The sequence below is a fragment of the Trachurus japonicus genome, chromosome 6 (assembly GCF_045865225.1).
Source record: "Trachurus japonicus isolate A0001 chromosome 6, Traja_1.0".
NCBI classification, from domain to species: domain Eukaryota; kingdom Metazoa; phylum Chordata; class Actinopteri; order Carangiformes; family Carangidae; genus Trachurus; species Trachurus japonicus.
This window is the reverse complement of record NC_140912.1, coordinates 17,365,932-17,379,330: the sequence shown is the minus strand read 5'-3', so window position 1 is coordinate 17,379,330 and position 13,399 is coordinate 17,365,932. Positions and strand designations below refer to the sequence as shown.

Sequence of the window (13,399 nt, the reverse complement as noted above, 5' to 3'; positions counted from 1 at the left end):
TACACTCACACAGCTTCTAAGCACATGTGTTTATTTGCTTTTAAGTCATATTTTTAGTAGTGCAAATAGGACATAATATGGAGATGTTCTAACAGAATGAAACTGTCATGGGACAGTTTTGCTATAAAAACAGCTACAGTTCATGAGGCACAGTTAAGGTTCTAGTTTCCTTTCATGAGTGAATAGATGAAGTTGCATGTAAAACAAAATGGAGTTGTTAATTGGACGTAGTGCATTCAGCCAAGTGAATAAAAGAACAATAAAAGGATTCAAGACCCTAAAATTGTCAAAATCTCCCTTCACATTCAAATGAGCTCCAAGAAACAGATTTCAATTATTGTTGGCTCTAATTTAGGCAATCCAGTTGGGTCCATATATGTGCAAGTTAGTCAACCTAATGCAACCTAATATTCCAAGATATCATTCTCTGTAAACAACAAAAAGGTACAAACAGAAATAATATATCAGACTGACAGGTAAAAACAACCGATGTTAAATACGGACAGACAATTAAAAGGTGCGGTCAATAACTGATATCTAAAGTGGTCACCAGATCCAATTTACTGACTTTAATGCCATACACTTTATACATTAACAGTATTGTTGACTACAGTGATACTGTATAAAATAGCCCTTGACATAATTTGGTGAATCCAGGTAAGATTTTGATTCTGAGTGGTGAAGACTCATTCCACATACTCTATTTCTTTTGTTTGCTTCTTCCTTCACATGATGCCCTTATAATCATCTCTATGGAATCTATGCACCTGAACGGACAATGAACATGAGGAAAAAGAAGTGAGGTAGAATGACTAAAAATAATACTAAAGCAAAGACTTATACAAAAGCCTTCCACAGTAAGATGTACAGTCTGAAATGAGAATACATTAATTCTCTGACAAGCGGATTGTCCACCACCGAAGTGCACATGGAGCACAGCTTAAGAATTAACAATGCCAATGTAAAAAAAACAAAACAGAAATGGTCCAAGAAGTGAAGTGCGTCTAAAATTGGATGATAAAATAAAAAAGCTAAACATCACATTGACTGAGCCCCTTAAAATGTAAACCATATTTGGTGCTATAGAGCTATACCTGCTCCAACAGTATCACACTAAAAGGTCTTTGAATAAAATTGATTGCCTGAAAGCTGGAAATTTGTACCACTCACAAACCATTACTTGTCTTTAGCAGACCTGCATAGAGTTGGGAGTTTCTATAATGTGAGGAAAACAATAAACTTAAGACAGAAATGACAGAGGACGTGGAGACAGTACATTCAGATGTTACATGGTGGAATTCTGAATTCAGGAGAAGAGCTTTTTTTGCTTGAAGTAGGCATCAAAACGACACTGGGCATAGTCCTGCAAAACAGAATTGTTTACTACCGGGTGGGATCAACTGAAATTAAATTTGAAATTAATACTGCTGTGCGAAAAATATGAATGTGTGACTTTTCCGTCACACTGTAAACAACAAAAGTCATCTTACCATGTATCCAAACTCGATCTTGGATATCTTGGCTTGAATGATGGACCACAGCCCCCAGAGGAAGTGTGACGCTAATGCATATCTACAAATTAAAAACAACCAACAAATGATCAATAACAAAACAATGTCAATTCTCTTGTGATTCTGCTAAACATTGTAATGATAAATATTTCCCACTACTGTAACTTATTACAACACTGTGTTGTTACCTGTTCGCCTCAATTATCAGGTCCTCTTCAGTTTGTGTCTGGTCCTCGGGGGCGTCAGAGCATTTTTTCTGCTCTGACAAATAATTTCTTATGAAATGAAGCTGTAAAAAAGAGCAACAATTATTTGAAACATGTTTTATGTACATTCCATCCCATGTTCCTTTCCATTTAATATTTAATTATTACATTTTTATTATCTTTTGAGATAGGAATTCTATTTCCAGCTTAAGATTCAAGCTTATTACACTAAAACAATTATTCCTTCAATTACATTTTACCTGTTGATCCCAAATCTCTAAATAGGATGCAAAGTAGGCAGCTATTGTGGTACATCTTACTGATTCTTTGGTATACAGCAACATGCATACCATGTGCAATCAGTTACCTCCATTGCTAAAATCTGGTTGTAACAATGGACTCAATAGACAATGAATGTAGTGTTATAGGCTGTTATTTTGCAATAACATATGGTAGGGTCCTCCAAGGGAAAAAAAGTCAATTGACAGTTTGATTAGATTTTTCGCATGAGTTCCAGGGCTCGAGTTTGTCCTGCAACCCCAATTTGCAGTGAAGAGATGTTACCACTAGATGGTAGTGTGAAGCTACAACCCCTGTCTGTCATCTCTTTCCTACGCTTGAAATTTTGAATCTTCTTGAATGGTTGTTATTGCATGGCTAAAACTGTTGCAGAAAACCTATCTTTATTTTTTACACCATCTTTGTTGAATGCATATAATGCCTTCAAAAGGTTGTTGACTTGTAAGTTTACTGGGCTGTAAAACTTAAGACTGACCTGCTGCTCTCTGGTGGGGTAGTTCTCTGGTGTGGCTTTGTAGAAAGGCCACTGGTTATAGGTGTAGTCGTACATCCACTCACAGAAATGGTTCCCAAAGTCAAAACCCCTACATAAAGAAGACAGAGTATGTTTTATATTAATAAGCCAAGCCACAATCAAAAACTGGATCTCAAAACCACACACTTCTAATCACAAGACACACATACTGTGGAAGTATGATTCATTTGATTTGCTAAAAATAAAATCAATCCCTTTACACGAAATGTATGACTAACACACATTACCTGTAATTATAACTGCTGTATTCAAAGTCTATCAACATGAGTTTTTCTGTTGAGGAGTGGTCCCGTTCCTCCAGCATCAGGATGTTGCCTGCAGAGAAAAACAATCAGTGAGAAAACCACCATCACCCACACTGATGAGTCACACCATTTAATCATCAGCTGTTGCCAGGCTCAAAGCAGACGGCTGTTCAGCTGAACAAAATGGAATAGTATTTTTTCTCTTAAACGATGGTCATCACCACACACACACACACACACACACACATCAATCAGGTATTCTTAGCATATACAATTTCTTCAGCTACATTTAGACCTCTCAAGTAACATGTCTTTGCAACTAAAAAAATCTCTAAAATCTCTGTACATATGTTTCATATCAATACATATTTAATGAACACACTAAATGGCCAAAAGTATGCAGATTGTGCTTTTATTCTGGGGTACGGACTAATTCCAAATTTTAATGGTACGAGTGTGTGCCTCAAACTTTGTGACAACGTGTGAAGAAAGCCCTTTTTTTTCAGACAGCGTGTTAATGCACTAGGCCAGAAGCCTGCCGGATTAATCAAGAAATGGATGTCCCAGTTTGGTATCAAAGAACTTGACTTACTGCTCCAGTGAGATCCTATCTAATCTAACAACATGGAAATGAACAGAAGCAAAGCCTGTGAAACAAGGCCTGACAGGTTCCAAATGTTGGGGAAGAGAAAAGCGTAACGTTTAATGGCCTCATGCCTCTACCAAGCAGATTCAAATGTTTATTGCCGCGTCAGTATACATTTGGTTTGGCGTCTGTGCTCCAGCTCATCACTTCCTGAATAAGATTTCATCAAATATACATGGACTGACGAGGACATGCCCTTACCCCCTCAGAGCCTGCAGGTGGATGCTGGGGTGGAGGTGGGGCTGAAACAATAGGCAGTAGGCAATGGTACGAGAGGGTGTGTATGACCGACTGAGACATGTCACATGAGTAAAACAATGAAGCTCCAGTTTCCTGCATGCTTCGCTCCATTTGCGCCAAATCTGAATCTGATAGACAACACAAAAATATATATCTATCCATACACAGTCATGGCTGCTGCTGCTGACAAGCAGGCTGTTCAGCTGTTGTGTTTTTTTGTCCTGTGCAACAATCTCATTCATTACAAAACCTAAATGTGTGACCGTCACCTTTCGTCCAGTGGCTCATTTCCACCTATATGATGATGCCTACAAATAGGAGCTGCCCCTATTAATACACCACAGCCTTATGCAATGTACTACTCTCCAATGAAATGTGCCACTACAGACAAGACAGACAGGCCAGGTGAAAGGACCAACCAGATAAAATTAGAGGTGTGAAAGATGTGAAAAAAATGTATTTACCTTCTTGGACATCATTGTGGCAAAACACCACTGGTGATGGAGTCGCTGCTAATAATGAACTGTTGTGGAGATAAAAGCCAGATAGGGAATGTGCGGTGAAAGAAAAAGACAAAGGAGAAAATTACTTTGTACTAAAATATTATATTAATTCTGTGACTAAGTATGAGAAATTACGGCCAAAGAAAATCACTTGAGAATACAGACAGTGGGTGAAGTTGTCCTAGACCAAACAAACTGCAGTGAGGCTATGAAACACAGACATTTACATTATGTAAAACGCTCGCTGTTTTACCTCAAGCAAACCTGGCTGCTTGGAATAACATTCACTCCAGTTGGCAATAGGCAAATACACTCAAAACATGGTTTGCCCATGCCCAAAACGTTAAGAGCGGTGTTGGTGAGTGTTAAAGCCTGAAAGTTGACTTGCCCAGAGTGAACTCATGAACAAAGAACTTTTAGATCTCATATCTATGTGAGAGATGTTTCATCGACTCAGATTAGTTGGAGGAATTCAGATGACGACGGCAGATAGGCTGGGGATTTCCAGGTAGTGGTAACCGCATGATTGCTTCAGTGTAAGACTGGTACACGTCCACGACATAAAATAGATAAACAGAGACAGCAGTGGGCTGATTCTCCCAAGGTCAGACCGTCAGCACAGCTCAGCAGTGAAGTCGTGGAAGCACTGGAACAAAGGTCAGCCTGTGGACTGCAAACAGAAAGGCAGCTTGTCCTGTCCCTGAGATTAGACTGTCTCTGTCTCTGACAAATCAACTATACCCTTTATAGCCTTATCTATATAATATACATATTTTTCACAGTAATCTATACTACCTCATTGTAAAGGTACTGTTTGGGTGATCATTCATTTTATTTGCAGACTAGTCTGGTGGTAAGGGCTCTGTGTACTCAGAAGACAACAGACAGTAGGCTATTGTGTATTTTAAAAAAAGACACCAAGCTGTTTAAGTCCCAAATTTTATGAAGTACACTTGAACTCAGCGAAACTAAGTCTTTATTGTGATGCCCTGTTGAATAAATACAAATGCATTTGGCCAAGCTCACACCGAGTGATAGGATAACAAAACTTTTTTTAGAATCCACACTGTTGAGCCTCATTGGCAGACAAGAGGATCCGCACCCTCACACTGAACCACTGAATTGACCCGTCATGTTCCTAAAGTCATATATAATATAGTAATTGTTACTTAATAATTTGTGAGGAGATTGGTGTTGGCTCTAACAGGACACGATGAGCAGACTAAACTGTCACTCCAACCAAATGTTGATTACAGTAGGTAATATGAGATGGCTCTGACGAAACAACATCTATGTGGCACTTGGCTTAAGCAACAAGATTGCATCATCGTTCTGGCCAGAGAACTAAGAAACAGGGGGGCTTTGCTTTGTCTCTTACTGACATTGGGGATTACTGAAAGGTGAGAAAACATACTCGAGCTTTCATCCAACTGCTTTTCTTAACCCTACCTGTCACTATACTTATGGCCTTACATAGGTCAAACACAAAGTCTATCCATGCAATACAGTATTTGTCCTTCTGAGGTCTGGGTCCTAACTCACCGGAGGCTTTCCAGCTCAGCAGGCAGGTCCAACTTCATCAGCTTCTTGTACTTCTTCACATGTGCCTCCCGTACAAAACTGAGCTTCATCACCTGATCCATGTATCTAAAAAAGACAATAAAAAAACAGTATGAATAATCATTCTAAAAAAACAGTTATAGTCGTATAAAGAGATTGATACAAAGATGTCCTTACTTGTCAATGGTCCCAAACAACCACTTAGGTTCTTTGTTAAAGGGCATGAGCATGTCGTGGAAACGTGCCAACTTGGTGGCGATCTCAGCAGAGATGTCAGGGTGTGAGAGTTGGTCAGTGCGCATGCGAGTATTCTGGGGATCAAAATAGATAATACTCATTGGTATCTCGTTTTATGTCAATCATTGGTATGTCATTTTGTTTTTACTTCAGCTAAAGATGACAGCGGTAACAAAGGAGACATAGAGTGCATGTGTATGTAGGTATGTGTGTGTACTATATACATGTACGTATAAATATATCGGTGTGCATCATACATGAAGGTATTGTTCCAAGCGTCCCTCGGGGAAGATGCCGTAAAGTCTTGGCCCCAGAGTTCTTTCTGCCAGGATGGCAAACATCACACTCTCCAATACAAGAGAGTCCACTCCCTGTGACAGAGACACACACAAAAAGAAATTAGAAACAACATCTCTGTTTCTGATCTCTATCACACTTTGATGTGCGGAAAGATGGCACTTCTACAGCAAATCAAATACAGCAATGGCATATTATTTAATCATGCACGCCACACATTTTTCACAAAACAACAGACACTACAACACCAGACAGCCACAGCTCTGCAAACTTACCTGTAAGATGGCACCATAGATCCTGAGCAGCACCTGGCGAGGTTCCTCTCCCTCAGACTGCACGTGCTCAGGTAAACAACACAGGTACAGCAGATTACTCAATCCACCGCTGCAAAAACAAAAACACCCAGCTGTTATCACATCATTAGCAAGTTAACACAACTCCTCTGAACCCTGTCATAAAGATAAGTCACAAATCAGCTTAAAAGATTGTGCTTGCAGGGTCTTGATATGGAGCTTAGCCTATTATCTGGGGACGAGACATATGCCAAGTTATATTGGTAAATTATAATATCAATCATTTACATTGTTTTTGTTATTATTATCCATCTATCTATCTATCTTAGAAAAAGAAATATGATCTCATGTGTTGGAGGGATTCGGGGGGGGCGGATGTAAGTTAACAACAAACTGCAGTATGTAGACGAAGGTTTCTGAACTGCCATCTGGGAGACGAGCAGAGTAAATAGTGGCTTCAATAACGTTAGTCGTCGTCCCTGCAGGCGCATTGTTGTGGTTTTCTTCACCGCCATTATTAGGCTACTACTTACTTACCTGACGATGCTGATTTGAAAGTCCTCCTCCGGTATAGTCTTCCACGACCCTGACAGAAAGTCTCTGCACCAGGCATACGCCCTGCCCCGGGTGTCTCGGTCGACCTCCTCGGTTCTCCCATCGCGGTACGACTCTGCCTCCGAGTCGTCATCACAGTTGCCCCCGGACAGAGGACTCGGCGTCCGCAAGTTTCTCTCGTCAACGACCAGCGTGTCTCCCACCCGTTTCTTCCCCGCCGGAGGACCCGTGTCTTCTGTTGTGATAGTGGGAATGCTGCTGAAAAGCCCCGGTGGTCCCCGTGGCTTCGCTGCTCCGCCGTCCTTGTCGCAACCGTAGCTGCTGGTTACATTTCCACCCGACTGCATCGTTAGTTTCCGGGCGAAGAGTAGAGGAAGACCGGTGCGAAATGTCGGTTTGAGGCGGCTGAAGGAACACGCTGACAATCGCAGTTCACCGGTAACGTTAAAGCCACTCAACCGGAAGAGCCGAGCATAGCTAGATGGTCTAAATGGCATGGGAGGCGGATAATAGAGACCATTAAAGTATTAAATATTCAGAGGACACCTCCCTGTAAGCGCAGCAGCCGTTGATTTGGACCGAGTAAAACTGGCATATTCGACGTCCAATCACAATGCGAGTCTGCGTTCACCAGCCAATCACATTGGTCGATTCACGGTCGTAACCCTACACGTTAGCTTCCCGTACGCTGAAGATTTCTGGGTAATGAAGTAGGCTATTGTAGGCTGTGGCGCTGAACTTCACCATTGCTGTATTTGACCATAGACTGTATCCATGATTTGACTTCTATTGAACAAATAAAACTGAAAAATCAATAATTTCCCTTTCTCAAAATCTCCTTTGATTAACAGACCCCTAAATTGTAGATTGATTTTAAACTATGCATTTTTACATAGGCTAAATGTTGTTGCTGTGTGTAGCCTCTTCATAATTGAAGGTTAACAATGTTACAAACATTTTTTTGTATTCCACATTCACTAATGTTAAATAAAGTTATGCTGACAAAACAAACACTTGTCCTAACTACAACTAGTGCAGTCAAATAGGACCGCCCTGCAATAAAATCCCAGGCTGGTGCTGTAAATGTTGATGATGTTTTCTAAAGTGATAGCCTGAACTTAATAATTTTTGCCGGATGCAGTTTGTGGTGCTTTTGAGTTGTATTATGCAATAATATATTGTTGATTTATATAATTGTGATGGATTTTGAGCAAATATGTACATGGTAAGCTATGTTGTGTTGCAGCCTATAACGCAGTCATACACACAGACACAATTCAACTTTAAAAGGATCTACAATTGTATAATGATATTGAAATCAATCATAAATTGCTTGATTAGTAATAGAGAATGGGCAAAGCCAGTTTATTTATGGGCTTAAATGATCAAAGTTGCTCTCCAGACATGTGCTAAATAAGGTTTTCCCTGTTAGTTTTCTCATATAGAAATTGAAGAAGAAGAAAAACAGGGCTAAACGCACGTCTACACTAAATTCTGAATCAAGCCTTGTGCCCTGCCCACCACTGCTTGTAAAAAAGTTGACTGATGAGAAAGCAGTGTGTATCAAGTGTTAGTGGATGACACACCAGAGAGATTCAGCCACATGTGTGAGTCTCAATCAGACCCAGTCTCAGAGGAGGAGTCTGTTGTGAACCAAAACTGTCAACTAGCAGAAATGTCAGGACAGTTAGTTATGATCTTTTATTTGCTAATGTTTTTTTTAGCTTATGACTGCAGTGGCTCAAACACTTCATGACATGTCTTGAAATAAATCCATCTGGACATGTTATTAATTAAGGTTACAAATTCAGAATGAGTTTTTAAGACTGATTTAGAGCAACTTGAAATTGTCTCTTTTTTCTGTTATTACTGTAAAATCATACAACTTCCTGCTCCAGAGTTAAATAAATGTTGATTAGCAATGAGATCATAATGATAGCTATCTAAATGTCTTTTAATGATATCAGAAAACACATTTAACAACTTGGATGATTTATTTGAAACTCAGTGACCATTGGGAGCAGAGATTTCATTGCAAGAAAGTTCCATCTGGTCATTGGTTACTGGACATTTCACTCAGTGACGACAATCCTTTGACTGCTTACAATAATGGTCTCAGGCCTGAGTTCTTTCTGGAAAGATGCAGCAACGTCTCTCCCTGTGTACGAAACATGACGTTGGTTAGTTTGTGTCAGACCTGAGGTTATGTGATACAGGATTATACCAGATCCAATTTTGGTGGAAATATGTTTGGCCAAGACAAACATGTTTTTGCAAGACAAAAAATATATACAAATTATATTCATGAATACTCACTCTTTCTGAAGCACCTAGGTTCACAAATATTTCCAAGAGAGGGCTGGCACACAGCTGCATCACAGTGGATATACACCTGGTGGAAAACGAGGGTATTGTTTTAAAATATGTAGATAAAGTTATTGATAAAGAGCAGATTAAAAAAAAAAAAAAATTTTTTTGGAACCATTACATTTTCCCTGACAGGGATAGGGAGCGGTATATCTGCAGCCCCTCCCTTCCCCTTCCCAGGATTGGCAGGAGGGTTAGATACAAAAGTGAACATCTTGAAAATAAATCGCCTGTGGTGGGTTGGATAGCTGAGTCCTGACGAGGCATCAACCGGCACTAGGGTCGTCAGGTAACGGTCATCACGGTAGGGGCAGCTATGAAAAGAGTAAAGAGGATGGAAGAGGGTCTAAGCACACTGTCAAAATATATTAACAAATGATATATCTCCAAGTGAGCACAACACTAACTCTTACCCATCAATCAGCAAGTCCCACTGAGGAAGACTGTGAGGGTATGGGTCACATGTTGCCCAGCATCTTCCAAGGGTCAACACAATGTTGGGATCAGTCCTCTCCAGCATTCGGACTTCAACGTACACAGGATCCCTGAGCACCTTTGTGACTGGGTAGTCAGAAGCCACGTAAAAGGAGGTGTAGGCCACCTGTTCTGATGAACAAAGACAGCGTGGTTGGTGACACAGTCAGTCAAATGAGACTAACTGTACAAAACACGTCCCCCACTCTTACCTTCATTACAGCCCTTGGCATTACACTGTCCATTGGCCAGCCTCAGCTCCACATGCAGAGGTCCAGGAGCAGCAACTGGGGGAGGTGGAGGAACCAGGCCAACCTCAATGACCAGAGCCTCAACTGAGGTGCCAACATATCTACACTGAACAACCAACCTATGATAAGAAACAAACTGCATGTCAGAAAATCATTTCGGCGAAGACAGTTTTAACATGTCGAAATAAACTACCCCTCACTGTGAGTTCAATTAATCTTGTTGATAGTGGGATACTAATGATTTAGAGGGAGTAGCCTGCTGGAAGCCTTAGCCCACATGTAGTAATTATTTGTTGTGGTCATTCAGTGTTATATAAAGAGAAAAAAAAACATACTCATAGCTGCTGTCCCTGGTAATTGCTCCATAGGGTCCAACTGCAACTTCAAATGAGGAGGCCATCCTGTTCTCATAGATTAAAACCCCAGGCTCCTCCTACAGGAAGTTAGTAGTATTTCAATCTTTATTGCTACATCAGAGACGTCCCAAAAAACTAATTAAATGGTCAAAAGAGGAGTCAAAAGATGACCCTTACCATCAGAACAGTGCCGCAGGCAGTGACAGGAAATTGGTAGATGGCAAAAGCTGAAGTGGTACCAACAGGACCGCAGTTCTGATCATTTCCAAGGAAACTAATTGTTTCCAAGTCAAGGTTTGGTAGGGTGGCGTCTCTTGCTACCACCACAATGAACTGGGCATCCTTGGTGCACTGAAGAGTCACTAAAAAGAATTTAGAAAGAAAAGTACATTGCTCATACTATGTTCTTTGGACAAATTGCTAAAAGTTAATTCTGTGTTAGAGCAGTGAATTTTTTAAAGTCTTTGAGAGTTAGAGATATACTCACCAGATTTGCCATAATAGCACATGCGTCCATCAAAGCAGCAGTTTATAGTTTCACAGTCTGGACCAGAGATGCCAGGAGCCCCACACTGTATCTTGTAGTTCTCCTCCACTTCACAAGTGTGAAATATTGGTACTGATACCTTCTCTGGCGTCTGGGCTGCAGGGTGATGGTGAGGTTTCTGACGTGGTGGTGGTGGCCGATTTTGTGGAACATGGGGCTGTTGTGGCGTCTGAGGCTTCGAAAAATGTTGAGCCTCAGCGAGACAGACAAGAAGGCCCACCACCAGAAGACAAATTAGCTTCATTGTCATGGCTTCACAGCACAAAGTGATGAACACCAGATGCTGTGAAAAATATGGCGAATATTTGCTGACTTTTATAAGGTAAGGGTGCTGCTGGCTTGTTGTTCTCACACACCCTATTTGCTGCCAGCAACTGCCAATCAAATTCTCCAGTTACTGGGTGGTCTGTGGTGGAGCAATGAGGAGAGTGAAGATGATGTCAAAAAAAAAAATTACTCTGAACCAAAATTATTGCAGTTTCACTGTGACTGTGTTTCACTGTGTCACCTCTGTTCGTGACGGAAAACAAAACTGCTAGATAAACATAGATATGTATTAATTGGTATCTACTCATGCAAGCAACTTATGCTATTTGTGCAACCCTGCTGGACAAATGTACAAGTGCCATGAGGGTCAATGTTTGGAAATTCAGGTTGAGATGACATAGCGGTCACCATTCTCCTAGTTCATCTGTTTTTCTTCTACAATTGAAGACAAACAAATTACATAAAAGCAATATCCTTTTAAATGATTTAGGATGATTAATAACTTTCAACATTTTAAATATCTTTAGCTTTAACATAATCATATTCTCTATGCCATAATAAAAACATGAGTAATATATAATATTAATTGTTCAATTTTTAACATCCATAACTTTAGTGTGTTAATATTAGAAACAGAACAGGGCAGAACAGTAAATATCTTCAATTTGACTTTTGGGTGATCATTTAACTTAAATAGAGATGACATATCCCACACGGAAAGAACCTATAGGTTTTAATATAGGTTTGAATATATGTGACATACATAAAATTGGCTGTTTTCATATATACGTATATGCTAATATGGTGCATATATGCTGCACATATGCAGCATATATGCACAGATAAACTGCATATAGGTTTCATTTATGCGCATATATCCTCATGAGGATATATAGGATATACAGTATATATATGCGCATATATGAAACCTATATGCAGTTTATCTTTCTATGCACCATATATATTAGCATATATGAGTATATACAAAAAAATATATAAAACGGCCAATTTTATGTATGTCACATACGTATATTCAAACCTATATTACAACCTATTGGTTCTTTCAGTGTGGGATCTATCTATAATTCTTTGTACATGAGGCTGTCACGTATGGTACATTTTCATCAGACCTACAGTGAGCATGGAAAAAGTCATTGACAACACTTTGGATGTGGGGCAAACTTTTTAAACAATAAGTCTTATATGAAATTGATTTATTTTCTTCACCTGAATCATTGATGTATAAAAGAAAAAGAAAGAGAAAAAAGAAAGTAAGGCACATAAATAACTCATGGACAGCAGTTATGTCACTGCTCTGTGTTTCAAAAGATGTGTGGAACAAACAACATTAGTTGTCACTATTGAGGATTTTGAGCATGTAATATAAATCAAAGTAAAACTAACTAAAAGAAAGAAAGAAATGACAAGAACGACAAAATAGATGTAACCATTCGAAACATTCAAGTATAAGTGAACAATATCTTTGATTTTCTTTCTGCTCTGCTCCTCAAAGCTGCTTGGTCCAGGCTCCCTGGTTACCGTGGCAGGAACTGACTGAACATTTGACATCTGTTGTGTATTTGATAGTTCATCCCTGTTGATACTCTCTGGACACAAATTGATTTTTTCCCCTTTCCAAAATGTTTTTTGGCAAAGACTTGACATGTCATACTGAGGGCAGGTAGACCTAACCCTGGCTGACATAACTTTTTGTGACCGTTAGTTTCTGATGATAGAAATGACAAATATTTAGACATGTTTTTTCACTTGCCCAAACAAAGCTTTTTACATGACCTTACATAGTTTTTACATAAATTTAAATATCATTTGGCACATTAGACTCATCAATTTATATTGGCAAATGTATTATCTTGAGTTTAAAAGACAACTTTCATCCACAGCTAATATTTGTTTAGCACAGTCACATTGTATTTATTAAAATATTTAATGGTCTCAACCCATCATACTGTTTTAGGTGTTGAGTAAGGTTGCGGCTTCTTGGGTCTGAT

The 13,399-nt window shown here is 39.6% G+C and overlaps 2 protein-coding genes across 2 annotated transcripts; both read right to left on the bottom strand.

The window, feature by feature from the left end:
• Positions 1-10: 10 nt before the first annotated feature.
• On the bottom strand, positions 11-7,716 carry chkb (choline kinase beta). The gene is made up of 11 exons (XM_085779450.1): positions 7,111-7,716; positions 6,556-6,664; positions 6,241-6,354; positions 5,924-6,057; positions 5,729-5,833; positions 4,148-4,206; positions 2,780-2,867; positions 2,493-2,601; positions 1,700-1,800; positions 1,491-1,572; positions 11-1,363 (listed from the first exon to the last, which is right to left on the bottom strand). The coding sequence occupies exons 1-11, from the start codon at positions 7,623-7,625 to the stop codon at positions 1,307-1,309; spliced, it is 1,473 nt and encodes a 490-aa protein (XP_085635576.1). The 5' UTR covers positions 7,626-7,716; the 3' UTR covers positions 11-1,306.
• Positions 7,717-9,103: 1,387 nt separating this feature from the next.
• LOC146985953 (zona pellucida sperm-binding protein 4-like) lies at positions 9,104-11,421 on the bottom strand. The gene is made up of 8 exons (XM_085779453.1): positions 11,064-11,421; positions 10,754-10,938; positions 10,556-10,653; positions 10,182-10,339; positions 9,909-10,101; positions 9,617-9,809; positions 9,445-9,520; positions 9,104-9,286 (listed from the first exon to the last, which is right to left on the bottom strand). The coding sequence occupies exons 1-8, from the start codon at positions 11,371-11,373 to the stop codon at positions 9,201-9,203; spliced, it is 1,299 nt and encodes a 432-aa protein (XP_085635579.1). The 5' UTR covers positions 11,374-11,421; the 3' UTR covers positions 9,104-9,200.
• Between the last annotated feature and the right edge of the window lie 1,978 nt (positions 11,422-13,399).

Coding starts and splice junctions, on each gene's coding strand:
- LOC146985953 (XM_085779453.1), bottom strand. CDS start 11,373: ATGACAATGAAGCTAATTTGTCTTCTGGTGGTGGGCCTTCTTGTCTGT. Junction 9,810..9,908: donor TGGGACTTGCTGATTGATGG/GTAAGAGTTAGT, acceptor CTCTTTTCATAG/CTGCCCCTACCGTGATGACC. Junction 9,521..9,616: donor CTATCCCTGTCAGGGAAAAT/GTAATGGTTCCA, acceptor GTTTTCCACCAG/GTGTATATCCACTGTGATGC.
- chkb (XM_085779450.1), bottom strand. CDS start 7,625: ATGCCATTTAGACCATCTAGCTATGCTCGGCTCTTCCGGTTGAGTGGC. Junction 6,355..6,555: donor TCTATGGTGCCATCTTACAG/GTAAGTTTGCAG, acceptor TCTCTGTCACAG/GGAGTGGACTCTCTTGTATT. Junction 1,801..2,492: donor ACCCCACCAGAGAGCAGCAG/GTCAGTCTTAAG, acceptor TCTTTTTTACAG/CTTCATTTCATAAGAAATTA.